This window comes from Protopterus annectens, chromosome 4.part0, assembly GCF_019279795.1.
Source record: "Protopterus annectens isolate FY-2018-M chromosome 4.part0, PAN1.0, whole genome shotgun sequence".
NCBI classification, from domain to species: Eukaryota; Metazoa; Chordata; order Ceratodontiformes; family Protopteridae; genus Protopterus; species Protopterus annectens.
This window is the reverse complement of record NC_056733.1, coordinates 799,284,919-799,310,558: the sequence shown is the minus strand read 5'-3', so window position 1 is coordinate 799,310,558 and position 25,640 is coordinate 799,284,919. Positions and strand designations below refer to the sequence as shown.

At 37.4% G+C, this 25,640-nt stretch overlaps 1 protein-coding gene across 2 annotated transcripts in view; it reads right to left on the bottom strand.

Moving 5' to 3' along the window:
* Nucleotides 1-25,640, bottom strand: part of ADGRD1 (adhesion G protein-coupled receptor D1) — a 2,063,662-nt gene that overhangs the window by 337,444 nt on the left and 1,700,578 nt on the right. For both annotated transcript variants that reach the window (XM_044068759.1, XM_044068760.1), the window contains one exon: nucleotides 3,571-3,637. In XM_044068759.1, coding sequence (XP_043924694.1) covers nucleotides 3,571-3,637 — 67 coding nt within the window. The remainder of the gene's footprint in view (nucleotides 1-3,570; nucleotides 3,638-25,640) is intronic.

Sequence of the window (25,640 nt, the reverse complement as noted above, 5' to 3'; positions counted from 1 at the left end):
CTGGAACCTGTTATAGAACTGAAAAGGACTGAAGCACCTTCACTCAACCTCCCCAGTAGGAGAATGTTAAGAAATTCCACAGAGAATAACAAATGCAAAAATAGCTGCATCCTGACATACACTTTGGATTATCACAGTATCAAAATGTTATTGAAGAAAACTGAGCCATTGTCACAGGAAACCATTTTCTGATTAACATCTTAGGTGAAGCTCCATCCTTTGTTTACAGGAAGGCCAAGAACATTAGAGGTTTTGTTGAATTTAAACCTAGACCATATGAGAAAAGCACTAAAAGATGTGAAGCTAATTGTACATTTTGCATATTTATACAGCAAGGTGATAGTTTTATTGTCCTTATTTAAAGAAAATCATTTAGACCAGTGCAGGGGGTGACTGTAACACTACAAAAGTAATTTACAGGGCACAGTGCAATGAATGTGATGCATTCTATGTGGGCAAGACTGTAAATAAACATAAGCGTAGGATTTCATGTCATCTGTCAGAAATCCGCTCTAGATGTAAAAATAATGCACCAGCCAAACACCTTTCTCTTCATAAAAGACACACAGGTTTTAAGTTCCAGATTCTGGATCGCATTGACATGGGTGATCTTGAAGGAGCTGCTGGACATGCTCCACTTAAAGAAGTCCCAATCCCTCCGAGCTACACACTCTAGGGACCTAAACCACAATAAACAGAACATGCTAGAGGGATAGATTCCTGTCTCAGAGACTTCCCATACTCTGGAACAAACTACCTATCTATATCAAACAAAGCTCTTCATTAGTACTCTTCAAGAAAAATCTTGATGATTGGATGGGAAACAGGAAATTCACCCCGGGGATCACTTCCGTGGCTCTGCTCGACATTGGCACAGGAAAATAATTTTCTTGGGTGGCAAAAGCCAGGGTACCTTTTTGTCTGGGCTTGTACAGGCCCTAGGGCCGATAGCCTAGTACCTACCTATGACCCTATGAACCTATGAGACATCCCGAATATTCTGTGGAAACATGAACTCATGTGGCAATTAAAGCTGAACTCTTTTAGGAAGCCTGGACTAAACTATTACTGTTCAGTTAAAAGTGCACTGGAACTTAGAAAATTGCCACACTGTTCACATGACTAATTTATTTTATTTTATTCTATCAGTTGGTTTTGAATACCATGTCAAATCAGTTTTAATTTAAGTGTATATTTTGTTTTCATCATCATACATTTTTTCTTGTTAATTTTTCTTTTTCCTGTTCTTTTTCCACTTTATTCAAAATGATGTGTAATAACAATACTAATTATACTATAATATTTTTATAGATATTGTTATAGATAGTTTTTAGGGTTCTTGTACACAGACCTGAAGAAGTCTAGAAGGATGAAAGTGATCTTTGTTAATAGGTTATGAAAATAGAATATGATTTTTACAATTGATTTTTTACATGCAAAGTGTATATGTATATATTTATATATATTTTTGATTGCCAAATGGACTAAGGTTGATATATTTCCAGCCATGTAGTATATTGTCTTGGATAAAATCACAGACTTAATAATCTCCTTAATAATCTGGTTAAATAAGAGGTACCACATCATTATAAATTTTATTTAAAGTACATAAGGGTTATATTATTATGACAGCTATTTAATAGGGCAGGACCAGCTCGAATGTCACACTGATGGGGGAAGGGATGTGAATTTAACATGTATATCAACAACACTTTGTTTTACAGCACAATAAACCACTCCCTTGCCTGATAAAAAGTATGTGTATATATATATATATATATATATATATATATATATATATATATATATATATATATATTTAGAAAGCTTGTTAGGAAACTATTACTCTGTTATTTTTGTTTTACTTGGATTGCTTGTCTGTGTACTTAATAAAGGATTTTCAACTGGAAACAGACTGCCTGCCTTGCTTGGATTACTTTTGAAAACTTAGTAATTCTGTACAATATTTCAAATTATATATTTTTATTATTTTTTTTACTTAAGACGAGTTTAAGTTCACTACTTCTACTACTATTTTCTGATCTGATTATTATAGTCATTAACTAGAAATATATGGACTGAAACTCTTCCACACAGAGAAGTTTCTTACACTGTTTTGTTTTTGGACCCACTATACTTGTTTAGTGGGTTATTTGAGACTTCAGGGATACCATGGAGATTGCTTGTTTTTTTTAATTTTGATAATTCCCTTCCTAGGCTATAAGGTCAGCTACAATAGAATCTCAGTTCAATATAGTCATGATTAACTGAAATGGAGCCAGTCATTAACTGTACAAAAAATAAATAACTGCTGACCTTAATGGTACACATTTATCATTATCAATAAAACATAATAATGATATCTGGGGATACTTTTGACCAAACCCAACATGCTCATCAACTGTACAAAAGATCATTAGCCTAGCACTCAACCAACTAAGATTAGTATACTAATGCTCAAATTTATTACTCCTAGAAGTAAGGAAAGACCTAACAATTCATGAGATAATGCCCAAAACTGAGTACTGTTGCATTTAACTACACTGTACTGTACTGTATTGTGCACAGAACACCTACACGGCCTTTAGAGGATAGTATGCAAGACATCTGTGTTCATGTCATTAGACAGCCTCAGAGAACTTCACTGCTACACACTTAGAAAAGCCAACTGGATACCAATAACTGACAGAGCAACTCTGCTGATCAACTGCTTCACTTAAAAATAGCTAAACTACTCCTACTGCTCACAGCTAGCTATCAAACTACAACACGGGAACCAATCTTCCCCTAATTCGACATCAGATGATATCATACCTCTGGTAAAACTAAACTGAAACAACTGAATACATGTTTTATATAGTTGTTGTTATGGGTCTATGTTAAATATTCGAACGCTTAAATGTTCGAATCACTAAAGATCGACCTTTAGTGATCGAACATTTAAATGTTCGAATATTTAAAGCGAAGGGTGTAAGCCAGGGGGGGCAAGCCCCCTGCACCCCCCACACCCCCAGCTACTTAAATATACCAACTGCAAGATCGCGCTACAGTGTAGGAAATGGGAAATTTTCCATTTCCGCACTGTAGCATACTGAAGTGTGATCTCGGAGTTGGTATATTTAAGTAGCGGGGGGGTGAAGGGGTGCTTGCCCCCCTGCTTACACCCTTTACATTTTCTTTTTTTTTTGTAAATATTAATTTTTTATATGTTCGAACATTTAATTGTTCGATCACTAATGGTCGATCATTAGTGGTTTGAACAATTAAGCGTTCGAACATATAACATAGACCCGTTGTTATAACTCCCTCACTATTTTCTAACATATGTCCATTTCTTCAATGTAAATTACTTTCTAGTACTCCTCTCGCAATACAATGTCAAGTATTGTACAGTAGGTAATGCTTGCAATTCAGTATGCTAACAAAGCTGTAACTTAAAATTTAGCCTGAGTCATGTCTAAAAACCATCTGTGGATTGACTCACAAACCCAGTTAACAAATTATATCCATCCACCCATACATATATGCATACAGAAATAAAAATATATATATTGTTGATACAATACTCACTTGCCTACTTCCCCATAGCTGTCCAATGCTGACGTTGCTGAAACAATGCAGATCAACAATGGAAAACCTGAGAACAAAAACAGTATGAAATGTCAGCATTGGTGATGAACTACAAAGGGAAAAATGTAACTGCCATTTTAAAATATATAGTGGCTTTCATTCCATTCTACTTTTGTGCTTCAGTGAATACTTCAAAATCATAGTGGGCCCAGAAACATAAGATTTAGTGGTTAATAAACCGAATTTCTTAGCACATCATCATGTTTGGGATTGAAGGAAAGGACAGCATGGGCAGGGTCAGTACACCAAGTGCTGCTTTTAACTGCTATGCTTTCGCTGGACTCTGTGTTAAACATTATGCACCAAAGTCATCACTACGTATTTGGTTATAGAATAACAACAATAATACACTTATAACAGTTTGTTGCACTACAGCAGAAACATTCTGAAGGATTTTTTGCCAATTTTGGCCCATCAAGACAACGTAAGGCACGTAGCCTATGAAATGAAAGCGTACGGTCAATACTGCCAGAGCACTGGACTAATTAATGCCTTCAGTAAATTGCCCAGACGTTTAGAACAAGGAAGGCTGCCATTAAGTGAATATCAGTATTTTAATGTGAGACAGACACTCTTCATGTCTACATTCATAATGCATAGGAAGAAAGCTGATATAAGTAAAAAAGACACATTGGAATTGTATTTATTTAAGCAATAACCAGTTTTATCCATAGGTAATAATAATTTTACATCCATGGCTAATTTTACTTCAGGTCAACAAGTCCCAGGAACTTTGGGAAATTCAGCATTACCCATAACCAAACACTGCTTACTGTTCTCACATATTTTAATTGTCCATTGTTGTACAAGAGACTCCAAAAGTAGAAAGTGAAGGAGGCAACATTTCTACACCAAGAACAAAGAAGGCCATATTTGGCACATGGTGGCATTGAAATTTGAGTGGCCATATCTGCACAAGGTTTGTTTCTTAAAGTGGGTGCCATTTGTGTAGTGCTTCAAGAGTAAGAGATCCAAACCACGAAGCAGTGGAAGAAAAAGAAATTAGGATGGGCAGATATGTTTTATGCATTCAAAGATAATTTTCCACTTTTGCTTTCACAGACTACATTTCTCACGATGACTCTTTTTACAATGAAATGAGGCATTTACACGATGCTTGTAATCTGCCCTAACTGTCTCTTATCTCTATGGGTGATTGTCGCATCTTCTCACTGTTAACGTTGATTTTTATCACAGACAAAGTCACCATTCATCCAGAAGGATTTCATGAATTCCAAGTTTTGTTTTTCTCATAAACTGCTGGTACCTTTCTTGTATGGTGTTGAATATAAAGGTTGGAGCTTAAAAAAACAATTTGATAAAGAAAATGTTGCAACCAGTTCTTGCAATGATTAGAGAAAACTGGGTTCCATCATCAAGGAAATTCTGTGAATAAGAGAGGGAGCATTTTATGATGTTCATGACAGCAGATAGCTACAGCACACAGGCAAGAAGAACATAAAAGAGAGGCAACAAAACAGAAATATGTCCCCTGCAGAATAGCAAATGAAGTTTACTGGATGCAAAGGAAAAAAATACAGTTCAGCAAGGTGCACATAGCATATAAGGAGATGGAGATAACCAAAAAGAGGTATACAGAAAACAAAGGGACTAATGTATTTGATGTGCATGGAATGTTAACTTTTATTTTAATTTCACTTCATTGTAACTTAAGTGTCTATTTACCAAACACTTTAGAGATAAAAGACAAATGATCCAGCTTTGGTTTTGCACTGGATTTTGTACTTTCTTGTTGTTGCCTTATTATCCTTTGTATTTTAGGGGTGATTTCCTTCTCTGGTGAGCCAATCAGTGAAGCAATTAGTGAAGACTTGTTTTTTGTAGTTTGTGTATCCATCCCATCTGTTTCACTGGACATTTTGTCCAGCTGAGATTTTTCTCTTCTTTCTCAAGAAGGTCACAGGTCCAAATAAATGCATTGGAGAATTCCCAACGTATTCAGAGTTAATCTACCAAGTTTTAACTTAATGGATAAAGAGTTCTTCTTTCAGCTAATATTTAGATGTAATTTATAACTCCAAGATTTTTCTGTTTATGCTTTTAAGTTATTGGTAGTTGGCTTATAGCAAGCGTTAAAGCAGTTACCAAGAGCCACATGGAAAGGCTGCTTATTGGATATCCACCATCTTGGAACCGCCCACTAACGCTTAACCTTTACTCCTCACCTCTCTACTTCCAGACCCATGTACTTCTTCGCTCTTCCTGTGAAAAATGTATACATTTTGCAAATATATTTTTTTAAATATTAAACATTTGTTCATAAATTCAATAATAATCATGTGTTATCTATTTTTTCTGCCAGATAATATGCATTATGCACTTATGTAAACATCATACATAGCATCTATTCTTGCAATGTGTTCTGTTTACTCCTAGGCTGAACATGAAAACAGTCTATCTGGATCAGCATTCTACATCAGTTAAATGGTAAATAAGTAACGGAAAGAAATATACTATGTTTGTGCCTAGGCATGTATATTGAAAAAAGTAACAAAGTAACACACACTGAAACATGACTCTGGTTAAGTAATACACTGAGAAGTGTAGAAAACAATTAGGCCTCTGGAGATATATCTATGTCTTCACTGCAGATCATCTCTCAATTGTCCATATTTTCACAGAATGTCCAGATTTTTATCTCATGGTTTGAGTTTGTTCTTAATAAAATTTGTGCTTTTCTGGCAAATCACTGAGGACTGAAGTCACTAAGTAATGACAGACATTTGAATTTCAGACTTCATATCATTCAGAAAATAAATATCAACACAAATCCTGGTTATTCTAGCAATTTTCTAAGTTTATAAAAGAAATATTTAAAACATGTCCGTATTTTTGAGCCTTTGCCCCCCCCCCCCCCATTAATTTAGGCTTAGTCCAGATTTCTTGAGGTAAGAGGTTGAAAGGTAAGCTGCAAACACATATGCATACTCCAGTCAAGTAATGCAAACTCATTAACCAAAACACCACCGCAGAAGCAAAATAATGTCATTATTAATACAGCTGTTTATATTAACATGTATGTCCTTCAAAACATAATTCCAAAAATTCCTGTTGCCTGAATTGTATGTTGCAATAACCAGTATGCAGTCATGCAAACATAAAATGTCATTGTTAAACTCTCATATCATTACTTCCCATAGAATGTAAAATGCACAGTTAATAGTGCATTTCATTACTTCCTGTACAATGTAAAATTTATTTAATAGTGCATTTCATTACTTCATGTACAATGTAAAACTTACAGATACTAGTGCATTTCATTACTTCTGTACAATGTAAAATTCGCAGTTAATAGTGCATTTCATTACTTCTGTACAATGTAAAATTCGCAGTTATTAGTGCATTTCATTACTTCTGTACACTGTAAAATTCGCAGTTAATAGTGCATTTCATTACTTCATGCACAATGTAAAATTTACAGATACTAGTGTATTTCATTACTTCTGTACAATGTAAAATTCACTGTTAATAGTGCATTTCATTACTTCCCGTACAATCTAAAATTCACAGTTAGTAGTGCATTTCATTACTTCCCATACAATGTAAAATTAGGTTCATAGGTGTGTACTAGGCTAATGGCCCTGGAGCCTTTACAAGCCTGGCCCATAGAAGTGGCCTAGCATTGTGCCGCCTGACGTTAGTTCCCAGTGCCTCTATCAAGTAGAGCCACTGGAGTGATCCCCGGGGTGAACTTTCTATTTCCCATCCACCCATCAAAATTTCTCTTGAAGATGTCCAGTGGGGTGCTCTGCTTGGGAAGTCTATTCCAGAGCATGGGCAGTCTCTGGGTTATGAACCTGTCCCTCCAGCATGTTCCGTTGATTGTGGTGATCAGGTTGAGGTCTCTGGAGTTTGTGGTGCAGAGGAATTGGGATTTCTTTAGATGTAGCATTTCTAACAGAGTTGGGTCAGACATGGCTTTGTAAAATTCAAGCAGAGATTGCCTCTTAGTAGACGATACGAGACAGAGAATAGCTGAAGTATTTTGAGTCTCTCCATGTAGGACATGTGTTTAAGGCCTAGGATCCTCTTTGTGGGGTACTTTTGTGGCCTTTCCAGCTGTTGCATGTGTTTAGTGAGGTACATGCCAAATGGGGCATTATACTCGATGATTGGCCTAATGAGGGAACAGTAGAGAGAGATGATGACCTCTTTCTTCCTGGATGCAAAACCCTTGGTAATGAAATGTGCCACATAGAAGGTCTTTCTGACCACAGTGGCAATATGGTGGTTGAGGGAGAATTTGTGTCAACCCGTGTCCCCAGATCTCTTTTAATGCTTTCAGTGTTCAGTGGGCTCCCATCAATGTGGTAATTAGTGGGAACTGAGTTTTTCCCAAAGGGGATGATAATGCATTTTTTGGCATTAAGCTTAAGGCCATGGTTTCAACACCAGTTGTTGGTCTCAGTGAGGCCTTTCTGTAGGATATCTGCACCACTTGGGGAGTTAATAATGGCTTCAGCTTGCAGTCATCTGTGAACTTGGTCAGCCAGAGTCCCTCCATGTTGGCCTGGACTTTTGAGAAGTAGATGCCAAACAGGAGAGGACCCAGGACTGATCCCTGTGGGACTCCACTCGTTACTAGTTGGCATTCTGACTTGGAGTCCACTACTTTCACACTGTGGGTTCTATCTGTGAGCCAATTTGCAACCCACCTAGTGATCTAGGGGATGATGCCTAGTTTGGTGAGTTTATCAATAATTCCTGAGTAGGGAATGGTATCAAAGGCCTTGGCCACATGGCTGTATGAACTGCCTTGCCCTCATCCACAGCTCTGGTAACTGACTCAGAGAAGTCAACCAGGTTGAGCAGGCATGATCTACCTTTCATAAAACCAAATTGTGTGGGATCTAGAGTTTGGAGAGTCCCTATATCCTTGTTAATTAGGTCCATGATGATATGCTCCATAGCCTTACATATCAGACTCGTCAGGCTAATGGGGCGATAATTCCCAGGGTCTGTAGTCACTCCTCCTTTATGGAGAGAGATGACTGTAGCAGTGCGCCATTCAGTAGGGACAAAGCCTGAGGTGAGGCTGTGACTGAACAGGGCACACAGATGTGGTACCAGTTCACTTTGTAGTTCATGTAGAACATATCCAGGGATATTGTTGGGTCTCATGGAAGCTGTATTCTTGGCCTTGGACAATGCAGCTTTAACCTGTGCTGCAGAAATGCTGGGTGCCTGGCATTCCTCCGGTATAGTGATTGGTCCTTGGGGGGGGGTAAAGTTGGCACTGAATCTGTTGGCCAGTATGTTGGCAATATCTGTTGGCTCAGTATACAATATACCATTGTACAGTAACTCAGAGCAAACCTGGGTATTGCCGTGGAGATTCTTGATATAACTATAGAAGGCTTTGTGCAACATACAATTCATAGTTAGTAGTGCATTTCACTACTTCCCATACAATGTAAAATTCACACTTAATAGTGCATTTCATTACTTCCTGTACATTGTAAAATTCACAGTTAATAGTGCATTTCAGTACTCCCCTACAATGTAAAATTCACAGTTAATAGTGCATTTCATTACTTCCCATACAATGTAATATTCATGGTTAATACTGCATTTTACTCTGTACCTCATAAATATGGTAAGGGACTATAACCCTGATTTCAGTACCTTGCCAATAGTCTCAGTAAGTTTTTTAATTCACCAAATATGCATTTGGTATGTTCACACTGCTGCCTCCTCACACTCAAACAGATGAACATGCTTTTCATACTGAACTCAGAAGATGCCAATATTAAAATTCAAAATGTTAAATAATGTTACCGTAAATACAACAAGAAATACATCATATGCCATGTGTCCAGTAATGACAAGAAAACAATGGTTTATGCTGTTTGTTCCATAAAAACTACATACCTCAAAGCACAAAAATAATTACTTTTTGTGGTTTGTCTTGCCGCTTCAAAGCCAGGAACATAAAGATCGAATTGACTGTGTCTCATTAACTGCCGAGTGCCATATGGCAAACATTTTCCTCATTTATTATATTTAAAGTAGCCAATATAACATTCAGTTCAGCTAGAGGGATACGAGAGGAAAAAAGCCAAATCTAGGCAGTCAGTCAGTACTTAATCAAACACACAAGGAAAGATTTGAATCATATCAAATTTTCTGGAACAGTATGCCCCACTGTTTTAATAGTGTCCACTAGCCTTACAAGCCACATTTGGGCAGAATAACAATAGCTGAAGAAACATTCAGAAAAGCTGTGTCATCTTCCTCATGCATTAATTTAGCAGCAGGGAGAAAAAGAGAAAAAATAATTCATTCTGACAATATTTAAAAATAAAAGTCTCAAAGATGGATTTGAATACCACAACGATACAACGGAATTCCTGCCCTCTTGATCAATATAATGCTATCACAGCTATGTCCCTACAAATAAATGACTTACTTGATAAGAGGGCTACAAACAACAGACGTTTTCTAAATAAAGAGGATCATATCAAATCTTTTAGCAGGTTTCCTAAATCGTTAATAAGGGCACTGAACAAGAATGTGCCATTCCCATGAATTTAATAAGGCCTTTGGCTGTGCGTCATAGAGGACAGTGGTGAGAAAAGAACTATCAGCATTGATTCTGTGATGCTCAGGTACTTCAGGTAGTGTAGTGGCTAGAAGGCAAAAGAAAGTGAATGACAGGTGGGTATTATCTAAGGAGAAGAAAATACTTAATGGGCTAATTCAGCGATCAGTTGTGGAACAAACTCTGTTTAGTGCATACATTTAAAATACTACTTAAGGACTAGAGGACACCATTAAAATGGTTTCCTAATGAATGTAAAGTGCAGTCATTTGTTTTCAGAGGAGAGGTAAGTTTGAAAAGGAATCTGAGAAGGGTGGATAGACTTGAAAAGCAGTTAAGTTTAAATGATAAGGATATAATTTAAAATGTATAATTGTTAAAAAAAAAGGTGTGTTAGAAGAAAATAGTTTACAAGTCCACTGAGGATGAACATGATTTAGGGGCCCAGATTACTCCCAAGACTAGATCACGTAAGCTGGTGTGTTAAGGCTACAACTAAAACTAAGAAAACTCAGAAGTGCTTAGCTGCAAAAACTGAATAAAGATACAGAAAGATGGTAATGTTGACAAATAATGCATATGTAAAACTAAACTGGATACTGCATATGCTTCTGGAGACCACACAGGGCACAGAGGACTCAGTTGAAAGTGTTTATCAAATGACAACAATGAATTCAAAACAGAAAGAGAGATACATTTATAATGAAAAACTATAGTCACTATTCCTATGTTCCCTAGAAGAGAAGAGATTATATGTGACATAATATGGATAAATAGATTAATAAACAGAGATTATGAAATTGGCAGCTTAAGAAGAAGGAATAAAATGTGATGTCTATAACTGGTAAATGTCAAGTACCTAAATTAAAGGGAATATAAGAAAGTATTTTTTCACAGAAAGGGTGATTGCCTCTAAGAAAGCAAACAAAAGGAGAGAGAAAATGAATCAAGAAATGGTTTACGTCAAGCTGGGGTAAAGGACAGGAAAATGGGGGGTGAGGAGGCAGCTAAGAGATGCATATGTTCCTACACAATTCATGTATATCCCTGCTTTTTTAACTCTTGATATTATATTAAATTACACTTACCTGATGGCAGAAAAAGAGAATAAGCCAATCTAAGTCTTCTTTGAAATGTATTTTATATTCTAACTCCCCTACCCTCCTTCATTATAGTCACCCTTACCCTTTTGTTTCCACTTGTCTCTTATCCCTTTGATTGCCTCTGGGGATTCTATTTCTCTACCACCCATTCCAGTAGTCCATTTCATTTATTTATAACCTTCTCTGTAAAGCAGTACTTCTGGAGACACAGGAAAACGTTGTGCTCGTACCCCCTTCCTCCTTTATCATTGCTGTTCATTACAACTCCTTCATATGTGCCTGATGTGATGTTACATGCCAGTATCATGTTCTCACTGTCTCTTCTTGTCAAAAGTAAAAAGAGCTCTTAATCCCTTCACCTCTGGTTATATCCCTTACACTATATTACATGGATCATTTTGGTGGCCTTCCTCTGGACTCTTCAGTAGTCTGCGGTCTCTTCCCTTATACAGTCCCCAAAATTGTAAAACCGGGGAGGGGTTTGACATAAAGGTTAAGGCCTTTACCTCACAGTACAGGGTTTGAGTCTGACCTTTGATTAGAGTGACAGTCTAATATTTACCTATGAACCTGTGTAGTGCACCCAGTTGTGGTTTGACCAATGTCTTACAGAGTGGACATATTAACTCTTTGCTTCTGCTGTCAGTGTCCACTCACTTTAGTCTGACTGGTTCACTTCAGGTTTAATCAACAACCCTACATTCTTCTCCTCCTTCTCTGTTACTACCAGTTCCCTTCCTCCCAGCTGATACTTCACAAAGGTTTGCTGTGGCCTACATGTGATACTTTGCATTTGTTTGCACTGCATTTGTCAACTGGCAGTCTTACACAACTAGCAATTAATATATACAACATATCTTTCATTTCATTAATATCAACTTCCTTAGATCATATTGCCTAGGTTTCCAAATTCCTATAAGGAAAAGAAATATACTTAACCTTGTGCTTACAAACCCTGTCTTTGCCCGCATACCTGATAGCTTTATCCCATTCTTCATCAACAATAACCACCAGACTGTAACTCTTTCCTTCAAAAGCAGTACCAAACTATCGATAATTTCAATTATTTTCAGGGACTACTCCAAAGCCGAACTTATATTTTTATCTGAAGACCCCTAAGAATTTCAAAATTGCTTTGCCCCACACTTACCAGACCTGTAGATCCACTGCATTTACCCATTATTTTCATAGCCATCTGAACAATGCACAGCTTTTCACTAACTATTATGTTTAACTATGGTGAGAAATTCAGAAGTAAATCCTGACAGTGAAACTTACACATAAACAAACAAACTCTTTTATTCATTTTAACTTGATGCTACTGCTCAAATCAGACTTTATACTAAACCTGAATTCACAAAAACAAACTACTCATGCAAAATATGCAAATTCAGGACAATCACAATATTAGAGGGAAAAAACAATCATCTGAAAAAAATGTTATAAGTAATTAATGCAGACTTATCCTCAAGACTCTCCAGACGAGGGTGTCTCTGGAACCTTTATAAATATATTTGAAAATATGTATGTAAAAGCTAAGAAGATACTGGACAAATAAATTGAAGAAAATAGACATTTGGGAGATAGTACAGTCACACTCAAGAAGATGTAGCTACAAGCAAGAGGAATGAATGCAAGCTATAAACAGAAGAAATTAGATGAGTAAAGGGTGGGATTCATGGAAAAGAGATATCTGGAAGTTAAAACCTATACTGGACCAGCAGTGACCTCAGAAGTGATTGATATTTGATGAAAGCAAAGAATACATTTGTTATACACTAAAGGTTTTCCTCTTGGATTTTTATTTTCACTTGCTGTTTAATAATTTTTTTTATTAGTTTGTTTTTTATTACTGCTACTGGCTGTTATTGTTTAGTGTTCATGGTTGATGTATAGCCCAAAGAAGTGGAAATTAGACGGTTACATCTTCATCCTGACTGCAGTAGGTCAGGAAATAGTACATGGGATTTAGGGGTTCTTCATTTGATGAACTATTATTAGGGCTTTTGCAAGAAACCCCACAATGAATGTCCTGTGGGGCAATTAGCTTTGGAACAACCTTTACTAGATACACAGGATGATTTCACCATCCTGAAACAGTGTTAGGAGTTCAGCATTTGAAAGGAGGAAATGCCTCAATAAAACAATGGATTGATCAATCATTTCTTCTAGATCTTTAATTCAGAAATAACTCCTGTATATTTTTATCTTTATCAGTAGTCTGCAACTACAAGAATATCACCTTCTTCCAGTAGTGTGCAAATGACTAGATACATGTCCATCTCAACACTTCTGGTAAAAAAAGCATACATTTTGTAAGAATGTTAACAAAATTCTAAAGAAATTAGTGCTAGCAATTCATCAGGATGTAATCAGATGCTATACATGTAGATATGTTAGAAAGGAATAATAACTTCATCTTTTCAGTAGTACAACTGAGGTTTGTCCCTCATCTCTCTCCATCAATTAATGGTTAAAAAAACTATGGCACACCCATCAGGAAAGTCTTAAGATATTATTAATAGGTGAATATAAACTGGAAGCAAACAAGCACAAAACTTTCTCGGAAGACTGCTTTATAGTGGCCAGTAACCTAACACATTCTCTAAAAAGAATCTTGAGATATTTCTGAAATTATTTAGACCATTTTGTTTGAGAATAAATTTGAAAAATACATAGAGCTAATTCTCTTTAATCAGATTGACATGCTGTTGGAAACTACAAATTAATGAAGTCTTAAATGGCAGAAGAACTATATAACATACTTGTGACTAAACTTACTAAATAGTGAGAGAGAATGAAATTACATTATTTTTTTCTAATGTATCTTTATCACTGCCAAGCAGGAAGTAGTTAGGCAGAATCACTTGAGTATATCATTCATGGGTGAACTCACCAGTGTCACAATGGTTAGGTTTCTTAGGGTCCCATAGTTGTTGCAATATCTTATCACGTTGCTTTGAATTGCTTAAAAATGTCAAAGGTTATTTTGTAATGTTTTATGTAACTGGAACAGTCAGGGCATGCATTGAGCCATAATGGTGAACATTTACTGTGATAGGGAAGTTATTATTACACAATTTAGTAAAATATTGCATAGCATGCCAAATCCAGAGGAGCCTGAAGTAAGTCAATTGTGGGAGCTGAATGGTAGACAATATCTCAGCCACTGAAATTGCTAAATTCTGAGACCTTAAGAAGGGATTAGTCCGGAACTGGAAGAGGACTGGTCAGACTTCCAAAGAGTTGCTTGGTATCCAACAGGACTTTCCTGCAAGATCCTGAAGCATAACAGGGCTAAGTTTTGGATGTCTGAATGCAAAACTAGAAATGCCAATGACCAAAACATGCTATTAAGAAACAGCACTGCAAAAAAAAAATGATACAGAGGAAGCCCTTCTGTACTCTGTAATATGGGGGAAGCTTTTCCCCAAAATCTCCTCACTTAATTACTCGGGCTGTAGACAACAAAAGACCCACATTTGGACAGTATAGTGGAGGTATTCCCTGCATTATCTTTATTAATAATATTGCTGTTTAATAATGATGTTTTTCAGTCGTCAGTTTTCAGCTCCTGTATTTCAGTCTTTTATGTTTTCAGGTTTTTGTATTCATGCAGTATTGATTTCTTTGTTTTATTGTTCTGGATTCTGGTAGAACTGTTTTCTCTTGGAGAACAGAAAACATTATGGAAAAGGGGTTACATGGGATGGTAGATGAAGAGCATACAGCATGGGAGAGATCTGACAGACCCCAACTTTTCAAAGCTTCATCAGCTTAGAAAATTATTTAATGGAACAAGGGATCTAATCAGATTAAAATAAGGAACAATAAAAGAAGACAAAGACAATGAGATAAAACGGGATTACAGTAGTTAGACTCTAATTTAATGCAAAACGAGACACAAATAAGCACAGGAGCAAGCCAAGGCTAATAAAAACGATCCACATATGCAAAGTGACACAATCCAATTCACGAAATCCACAGGAACAGCAAATGTTAAAAGTCCAAACTGATTTATTAAAATACAGAACTGGTAAGCACTTTCACTCAACAGGGCTTCTTCAGACCAAAAACATCTCTACTTGTAAAGCACATATATAAATACACCCATTAATTAATCAATTAACTAAAATATGAGATCACATCCTGCATTTTAAAAGTTCTGTAAAATATATAATAAGAAATATATACATTTGTTAAAATGTATTTCAAGCATCAAATATGTAACAGATGGTGCCAAAATATAAAAACACTACATAAAAAATATTTTATATAAAAAATATATCATGCAATACTTTCAGTGTTTAATTTTCAATTTCTTATTCTTTAACACAGGTCTTAAGGGTACCTTGTCATTCAGGCCAGATTTTTTATCTGCTCTGAGCCTGATAATACACTTCAACTCACACCTTTCAGTATAGTTCCTAACATTCCCCACCCTGTGCGCTAAGTGTGTTAACTTGCATGACCAAAAACATGAAACTATGTTGTTCATTGGTTTCCAGTACATCTTTTGACAGGGCATTAACACTGGATTTAATATGAATGTGGTACATATGTTTCCTCACCCTGTCACTTAACCTTCTATTTGTCTAACCAACATAAAATACAGAACATGATGTACAACTAGCCAAATAGACAACATGCTCGGTTAAACAGTCAGCCTTAACCTTGAACTTAAAACATTGCTTAGTAATCGGGTGGGTGAAAGTGGCACTACTATCGATGTACATACAGAAATTACACCTGTTACATGGTGAGGTACAACATTGTAATAGTTCATTCGGTAAATTAGGTAAATCCCTTGGATAACACAATAATCTTTCTAAATTTATTCTATTCCTGCAAAGAAACCGTGGTTGGTCTCCTACAATGTCCCTAATGTTGGGCTCCACTGTGAGCACTCCCCAATTCTTAAAACAGATATCTCAAATATTGTTTATGTTCTGTGTGTAAAACAAAGATATCTTTACATCTGTTCTCTGTGAAGGCACACTCTCATGGCCACTGGTCCCCACACAATCAACCATCCCTCTGTCAGCAAAATAAGGGCAGGCACTACCTCCCCTCATAAGGTCTACTCCTTCAAAGCCCTCCATCACTAACAAACATGTAGAGGTAAACTGTCCAACCCCTTTCCCTATCAGTGACCAACGCAGGGGAGGGATAACCAGGTCTATGAGCAGAGGGAGACAAAAATGGAAGGTCTCAGGGGAAGAACACACAGGGCCCACCCTCAAGAAAATGTGGGAATGAGTACCCACACATTAGTTTGGAATATCTCCCATAGATTTTTAACCCAAGATGAAATGGAAGTTTTAGATAAAGGATTATCATTTATACCTACAATGAAAAGTGACCTAACAGATACAGTGCTAGATGTAAAATTATTCAGTCATAATGTACAACTGAGATTGGAATTTGATAACCAATTGATGGTAATGGAGGGTCCCACTTTTAGTAAACCTAGCCTGTATGTGCCCATTCTACAGCCCCTCTTAAATGCTTTTAGTAAGATGGTAGAAGAAGATTTACATAAGTTGAACATTGATAATGGTCAAAAGAGATGGAATGGTAACTTATCTACCAGACATAGAATAGCACTAAATAGACTTAGGAGTGATCACACAGTGGTTATTAGACCTGCAGACAAGCGTGGACCTGTGGTTGTAATGGACAAAAGAGACTACTGTGAAAAGATGGTTTGTATGTTGAGTCAGAATAGATTTTATTCTATCATACAGATCGATGAAGTAGAGGTACATGTCATAAGGTTATTAGATATGTTAGAAGATTTGTTGAAAAGTGGTATTATCACCATAGAATTGTATAAGTGTTTAAAGGTTGACAATCCACTGATACCTATCATACAAGGACTCCTGAAAGTCCACAAGGATCCTGTACACCTCCCCATGAGATCTATTGTGGCAGGCAGGGGTTGGGTGACTGAACTGATGTCATTGTACCTCAAGAAGTATCTAAGACCAGTAGTGGAAAATTATTCACATATATTGAAGGACGCTAAACAGTTTTTGCTGAATATGTATGCTAAAATGACATTGTTGCCCAGTGACCTTCAGTGTATATTAGTGGCATTAGATGTTCAATCACTGTTCACAGTTATTCCTAACACTGAAGGCCTTGAGAGCATACAGAGATGTTTGAGGGATAACAATGGCTACACCACCACCACCCCTGCCTTTTATTGATCTGCTTTGCTCTCTATTAGAAGTAGTTTTAGAGACTAACATTCTCTTGTTTGATGATAAGATATACATCCAGAAAGATGGCATGGCTATGGGCACCTTGTGTGCCAATAGCTATGCCAACTTGGTAATGGCTAATTGGGAAAAAGAAAAGTTGTTCCCTTTGCATAGTTTCCAGAGCAATGTGATTTTTTATACATGTTTTGTAGATGACCTGTTTTTTTATTGTGGAGGGGTGATGATAACCAATTACAAAATTTCTTTGGTGAAATTAATGCACTTACACATTATCTGAAATTTACTATGGAGAAGTCAGATTCCTGGATTGCTTATTTGGATGTATATATATAGAAAAGTTGGAAAATGGGATGTTGAATACTGGAGTTTTTAGAAAATCATGTCATAAGAGAACACCCTTTTGCATAGGGAGAGTATGAATCCCAGATACGTGTTTAAAAATGTTATTAGAGGACAAGCTATGAGGGCTTCACGACTTAACCCCACCAATGAAGGGTTTGAGGGTGAGTTGTTGAACCTGAAAGATAGGTTGATAGCTAGATCTTATAAGTTATATGAAGTGATGGAGTGCCTGCCCTTACTTTGCTGACAGAGGGATGGTTGATTGTGCGGGGACCAGTGGCCATGAGAGTGTGCCTTCATGGGGAACAGATGTAAAGGTATCATTGTTTTACACACAGGACATAAACAATATTAGAGATCTCTTTTCTAAGAATTGGGGAGTGCTCACAGTGGATCCCAACATTAGGGACATTGTAGGGTACCAACCATGGTTTCTTTACAGGAACAGAATGAATTTAGAAAGATTATTGTGTTATCCAAGGGATTTACCTAATGTATCGAATGAACTATTACAATGTTGTACCTCACCATGTGACAGGTGTAATTTCTGTATGTGCATGGATAGTAGTGCCACTTTCACCCACCCGATTACTAAGCAATGTTTTAAGTTCAAGGTTAAGGCTGACTGTTTAACAGAGCATGTTGTCTATTGGCTAGTTGTACATCATGTTCTGCATTTTATGTTGGTAAGATGAATAGGAGGTTAAGAGACAGGGTGAGGGAACATATGTACCACATTCATGTTAAATGCAGTGTTAATGCCCTGTCGAAACATGTACTGGAAACCAATAAACAACATAGCTTCAGGTTTTTGGTCATGCAAGTTAACGCACTTAGCACACAGGGGGGGGGGGTGGGGGTGTTAGGAACTATACTGGAAAGGTGTGAGTTGAAGTGGATTATCAGGCTCAGAGCAGATAAAGAACCTGATCTGAATGACAAGGTACCTTTAAGACCTGTGTTAAAGAATAGGAAATTGAAAATTAAACAGTGAAAGTATTGCATGATATATTTTTTATATAAAATATTTTTTATGTAAAGTTTTTATATTTTGACACCATCTGTTATGTATTTGATGCTTGAAATGCATTTTAACAAATGTGTATATTTCTTATTATATATTTTATAGAACTTTTAAAATGCAGGATGTGATGTCATATTTTAGTTAATTGATTAATTAATAGGTGTATTAATATATGTGCTTTACAAGTAGAGATGTTTTTGGTCTGAAGAAGCCCTGTTGGGTGAAAGTGCTTACCAGTTCTGTATTTTAATAAATCAGTTTGGACTTTTAACATTTGCTGTTCCTGTGGATTTCGTGAAATGGATTGTGTCACTTTGCATATGTGGATCGTTTTTATTAGCCTTGGCTAGCTCCAGTGTTTATATGTGTCTTGGTTTACTTACTGGTCTTGGTGGAGGAGCATTTACTCCCTGGTAGTTGCCATTTTACCTTTTTCTAACTTAATGCAGGTAAGTCAGAGAGAGTGAGTGGGGAACCTGCTTATGACTCTAGCTATCAGAATTCGATTAGCATCCCTCATGGAGAAAGTGATCAGGTAAGGAAGACTAATGAAGGGGCTGTTCCCTATTACCTCTCTGGTGACAATGGGGGATAAGGACTGTGCCACAGATGACTACTTCCACAGTGGTGTCAGTGCACACTGAAGAACACAGCAGAGTCCATGTCAGGTTGAGAACGGGGTGGTATCACAGATGAGGTGGCATGGTACTGCAGAGGTGCACAGTAGCATTGTAATTTACCCCTGTACAGCCCTGGATGACAGGGCTCCAAGACAGGCACATCATCACTGTGGTAGGGGCATTCCCCTGACAGGTCTAGATGCCCAGACTGAGTCTGGAATTAACAGTGGGGACTGTAAGATGGAAGTCGTTCCCCAGTTAACCCAACCTTCATCTGCTGCAACCATAGAGGAGTGAATGAGCAAACTTGGAGAAGATAAGATAATCAGCACAAAGTAAAGAGAAGGCAAATAAACAAACAAACAAACAAATAAATAAATAAAGAATAAAAAAATAGTGCAGGGAAAAATAAGCAGCATATATGAAGCAATATACAAAGTTATCCCCTCTTTTTAAATAATGAGTAAAACAAGTGTCACAATAATTAGACTGACATGAGGACAGCCTAGAGAACATTCTAAGGTTATACAAAAGAATGAAAACATTTGATTATTTTCCTCTCAGGTTAGTTCTCACCTTAAACACTGGAGACCTTGCTGGACAGGCACTGAGTAGGCTGAAGAGCAAATGTCATCAGGTAAGCAGGGAGGCAAAAAGAATCCTCAGAAAGCTGTAAGTCTAAAACCTTACAGTTATATAATATAGCAAAAGAGAATATAGAATGACAAACTAAAATAAATACATCTTACAGAGTTTGATTAAAATTATTCCTTTTTTTTTTTAATCTGACTAAATTACATAGATGTGTGTATACATTGACAGCTGCAGAAATGTGAAGTTCTTGTCCAAGAAACAGCATGGATATTAGTTGCAAAGTTATCATATCAAGTTATTCAGAAACATTCAGTTCACAAAGCATCTAACTGTAGCAAAAATCAAATGCAATGAAAATCAGGCAGCATCTATATTAGACTGCTGTCTAAACAGACCAGTAGTGTTACCCATACTGTCTGTCATTTACCTGGAGTTGTATTGTGTGCTATTCATGAACTATGCACATAATTAAGGACAGCCAACCTGGCACTCCTGATTTTTATTTCTGAGTAGTGCTGTGTGATGTACAGTGTGAACACTGCATGCATTATCACATATTCCACATAGGTTTCAGCATGGCTACTGTGCTCCTGTATGCATGACTATTGTGTGGCTTTCTATCTCTGTATTGTTGTGATATGTGGTTCTTTATCAGATACTGCTACCTGACCTCTACTTACCTATAGTGGGTGGCATGTTTGCCATGTGTCTGATCAATCATCCCCAGTAAAAAGTCATTGAGATGTTGGTGGCTTGAATGGGCACAGTCAGGATAGACTGCCTTCTGACAATTATGTTGTGTAGCATGGTTCACACAACAAAGTTATGGCAAGCCAGAGATGTGTGCTGTAGTGCCAGGCATGAGGTGTCCTTGTGTTTGAAGCATGTCCTCAGAAGACCAAAACACACTCTGTAAAAGTAATAGTCTTCTCATGTGCAAAATCAACCAAATATGTCCCGCACATCAGGGAGTGAATCAGTATCCTCAGTTAAGATGTCCAGGAATCTCTCAGTATATTGCCTGTGACAGGCTGGAAAGTGTTTCTGGCCATTAATGTTAAGTCAACACATAAGACTGTGTTCAAGGGTACAGGTCAGCCATGCATTCCTTGTGGACCCATATGTTACTGACACCTGCTAGGAGTCTAAACAAAAAAACTCCACTCCCTACCAGCTCTCCTCACCCTAGAGAATGCTGACATCTGTGCAGTCACTGAGACAGGGTTTAAAGCCATGGAGAGGACCCCAGCAGTGCAAGGCTATAATGCCTTCCACACATTTAGACCAGCTACTACACAGGCAGGGTATAAATGTGGAGATGTCCTGATTTATATCAAAAATAAATGTACCTCGAGGCTGGTCAAACAGGGTCATGCACTTGAGCTTCTCCATGTTCAAATCACCATAGACAAAATCCCACACCACTTCTGTGCAAGCTCTAGGTCCCCCTCTATCACCTAGAAAACCCATAACATGTATTTAAACTTACTGAAAACAATCACCATCCAACCCAATACCATATCCATGGGTGACTTTAATTACCCCACTATTAACTGGGAATCATGTATGATACCAAAGGTGCAGGTACAGAGATTTCTTGATTTTGTAAATGCAAACTCCCTGAACCAGATTGTCAATACACCCACTGTGGATACAAAACATATTGGATCTAGTTATCACTAATATGGGAGAATGCTGCAGACTCCCTAGTGTAATGTAATCTCTGGTAAGGTCAGACAAAAAAAATTCTCCTTTGAAGTAAAATCAAACCTCGGAACCCCACGTAACACTGGAATGTTCAGTAACTACACTAAGGCTACCTCCCTGCTATTAAGTTGTAAGCTGACAAAATTTCAAGCCCCCCCCCCCCCCAAACCTTGAGAACACTACTGTCTATGCATATTTGTTCACAGAAACCCTATATGATCATGTTAATAGCTACATAGAGGCATCCGCACCCACCTGCGATAAGTGCAGAACTAATTTAAAAAGCAAGTCACTCTTGGTGGATTCACCCCATCAATAGGATGTATAACAGAAGAAAATTATGGCAAAAATTAGAAGGCATAGCATTCAGCAGTGTAAAAGCACTCTCATCAAACCAAACAAAAAATTCAAGAGGACAAATAAAGTCCACCAAAGACAAATTTGAGGTAAATTTGACCTCACTGGTCAAGCACAATCACAAGGTATTCTTTAGCTATGTCCACAACCTCAAAGGCAATACACAATTGTGTGCAGAGTTTATTGTTATTTGAGCCACCTGTACTGAGCCAGAAGATATAGCAAACTTTCTGACAGTCAAACTCAGCTCTAACTTAACCCCTCTCTCCCCAACCTGCCCTCAGGAAATACCCTCAAATATAACTCCCCCGCTATCACTAGGGAACAGGTCCTCAATGTTCTCTTCAAGGCCATTAACACTGCATCATTTGGCCCTGACAAGATCTCAGAATGCCTTCTAAATAGCATGAAACATGACCTATTGGGCCCTCTGGAATCACTATTTAACTGCAGCCTCCAAACAGACTCGACACTCCATGAATCAAGAACAGCACCTGTCATCCCTCTCTACAAAGGTGGGTCATCTAGAGACCTAGGAAACTACAGAATCATAAGTCTCACAAGTCTTATATGCAAAGCCATGGAAACAAAATATCATGGAAATGACCAATAACAACATAAAAACTCCAAACACTGGACCTGACCAAGTCTGGCTTCATCAAGGGCAGGTCATGCCTACTCAAGCTGGTGGACTTCTTTGGGAAGGTCACCAAAGAAATGGATGAGGGCAAAACAGTTCACACTGCCTAACTTGACCTGGCCAAGACATGATACACAATACTCCACTGGGCATTTTTGACAAATTAAAGAGGTTAGGTATAAACCCTTATGTCACCCAGTAGATAACCAACTGGCTCACAGATAGGACCCAGGAAGTTAGAATTAGGGAATCCACTCCTACAAAGAGGCCAGTCACAACTAAAGTCCCTCAGGGATTAGTCCTGTGACCACTGCTTTCTGGCATCTACTTCTCTGAAGTCAAAGCCAATGTCAAGGGCCTCTGACTGACCAAATTTCCAGACAACTGTAAATTAGGAACAGTCATACAACCCCCCACTGGCGCTAATGCTCTCCAGGAAGAGCTGACACAGACAAATAACTTGTGTCAGAATCCTGGACTAAAACTAAGTGCCAAGAAATGTATAATAGTAACCTTAGGAAAGGCAACCATCCCTGGTAACTATGATATTGACAACACATCCCTAAGAATCAACAGAGCAGTTATGGATTTGGGGGCACACATAGATGGTAATCTAGCCTTTGACCATCACATGTCTGCAGTGGTGAGGAAAACATTCTTCATTGTGCATATTTGCAAACATAGGTATGGCATCTTGATTTAAAAAAGGTAATTGTTCCTCTGTATCTGGCATTCAGCAGACCTTTCATTGAGTACAATGCCCCCTTTGGTATGTACCTAACCAGACGGATACAACAACAGCAGGGTCCACAAGAGGTTCCTCACTAAAGGAATGCAGGGCATACGTAACACGTCATATGCAGACTGAATCCAGACCCTTTCCCTGTGTTCTGTCTACTACAGGCTGCCGTAAGGAGATCAGTGCATGGCATTGTCAGACCTTACTCTGATGGACCTCCTGCATATCAGCAAAGCAAACAGCACCAGTATAACCCTTTCTAAAGACTTAACCCTTTCTTTTGATATAAATAGGACCTGCCTGAGGAACAGAGATGTATCCTGAAGACTACCTTTTCTCTCGATCAGGCCATTAATATGAAGCAGAGTTCCTCCCTAATCCAATTCAAGTATAACTTGGACAACTGGATGGGGAACAGGAAACTCATCCCTGGTTTAGCACCCATGTCTCTGAAAGACACAGGCAGCCTATAAATGTTTTATCTCATAGTCCATTGCTTGTAAATGTTTAATCTCCCAAGTCCCTGCTTACACTTATCAAGGGTACCAGAACTTGTCATCAACTTGGGATGCATGTTTAGGCTTAAAAGGCATCAATGTTTGTCAGCCTAGTATACAACTATGAACCTATGAACACACCAGAGATGGTCCTTAGTAATGCACAATCCACTAAGAAAAAGCGAGCAAACTGTTGGCAGTTAAGCCCTTGTATGTAAGTCATAGATACTCAGCATACACTACCACAGAGCTCATACGAGAAGTACAGATCCCTATACTGTCTAAGTGCATGAAGTTGGTAAAGTGAATGGACCCTGCTGTGATTATCAGCATTTCTGCTGTACATGCTAATATTTTTTGCATACTGAACTAGTTAACATTTTTTCATTTCACCTGAGTGGTGTGTACCTGCAATGCTTCTGAAATGCAACATCAGTGTTTCCATGTTCATTTGCATATATTAGAATTCAGATCAAATATAATGCATACTGTGCAATACATACCTGGTAGGCCTTGTCATTGCCTCTTCAATATCCTGAACACCCTGTGTACACATCTGCAAATAATGCAGAGTTTCAAACCCTCTCATAATGTGTATTTTTAGACCATTTTTTGTAAATATAAATGCAAGGTTACATTTTTAAAGCTGTTTTTTGAATGTTTCATCTTTTTGTGGTTATGTGTTACTTTGTATTTAAAACTGGTATCTCAGTAAAGCAATTATGTTTAAAAACAAGAAAAAACACAATGTGAATTATTCTTGAATTATCATATGCTTAGAATGCAATGCATAAGCTGCAAGTCTCCAATAAATTAAAACTCCATTTGGAAATGGGGTTAGTAGTTATTGCACCACCACCTACACCCAAACATGCACAGACAAATTGTTCTGCATGTTGCTAAATTTGTCTGTAAAATAATTTAAATGGTTCATGTTTGCATATTCTGATATAAGCTATCTTGAACATTTTTTCTGAAAGTCTTTAAGCCCTAGCTTGCATGCTAAAAAGAAAAGAAAAAAGATGACCCCATGGCAACATAAAATGAATAATAGATTGCATTATGAGATGTGACAAAAAATGCTTGCAGCTTTTTTGCTTTAATATAGAGACAAATCTCAATACATTTTATTAGACTCACTTGCACAAACATGACAGCTCTGATTTGCCTTGAATAGATATATAATAGGGGAAATGGAGGCTTCAGAGCAGCAGATATATTTTTGAAATTTAACACTAATTCTACTGTATGATTTTAAGACTCACCTGGCTTCATTTATTCAAATATTTCATTACCATGCATGTGGCATATAGCATCCCAAACTTACGGATTTAAATAAATGGTTTATTTGTGGTGCTGGACTAGACATTTGTCTCACACTGAAAACAAATCAACCCTATTTACATTCATAAGACTGGAGTTGTAGGTTTGGTACAAAGTGAAATAAATATTCTGCTGCTATGGAATTGGATAGCATGTATTTTACATGTTTAGAATCACATTTATTTTAATTTGGTACTAAGAAACAGCGATACAGCATTTTATAAAGGTGGAAGCTTAAGTACAGGAGGGACATGGTTTTGGACACCATCAGGTAC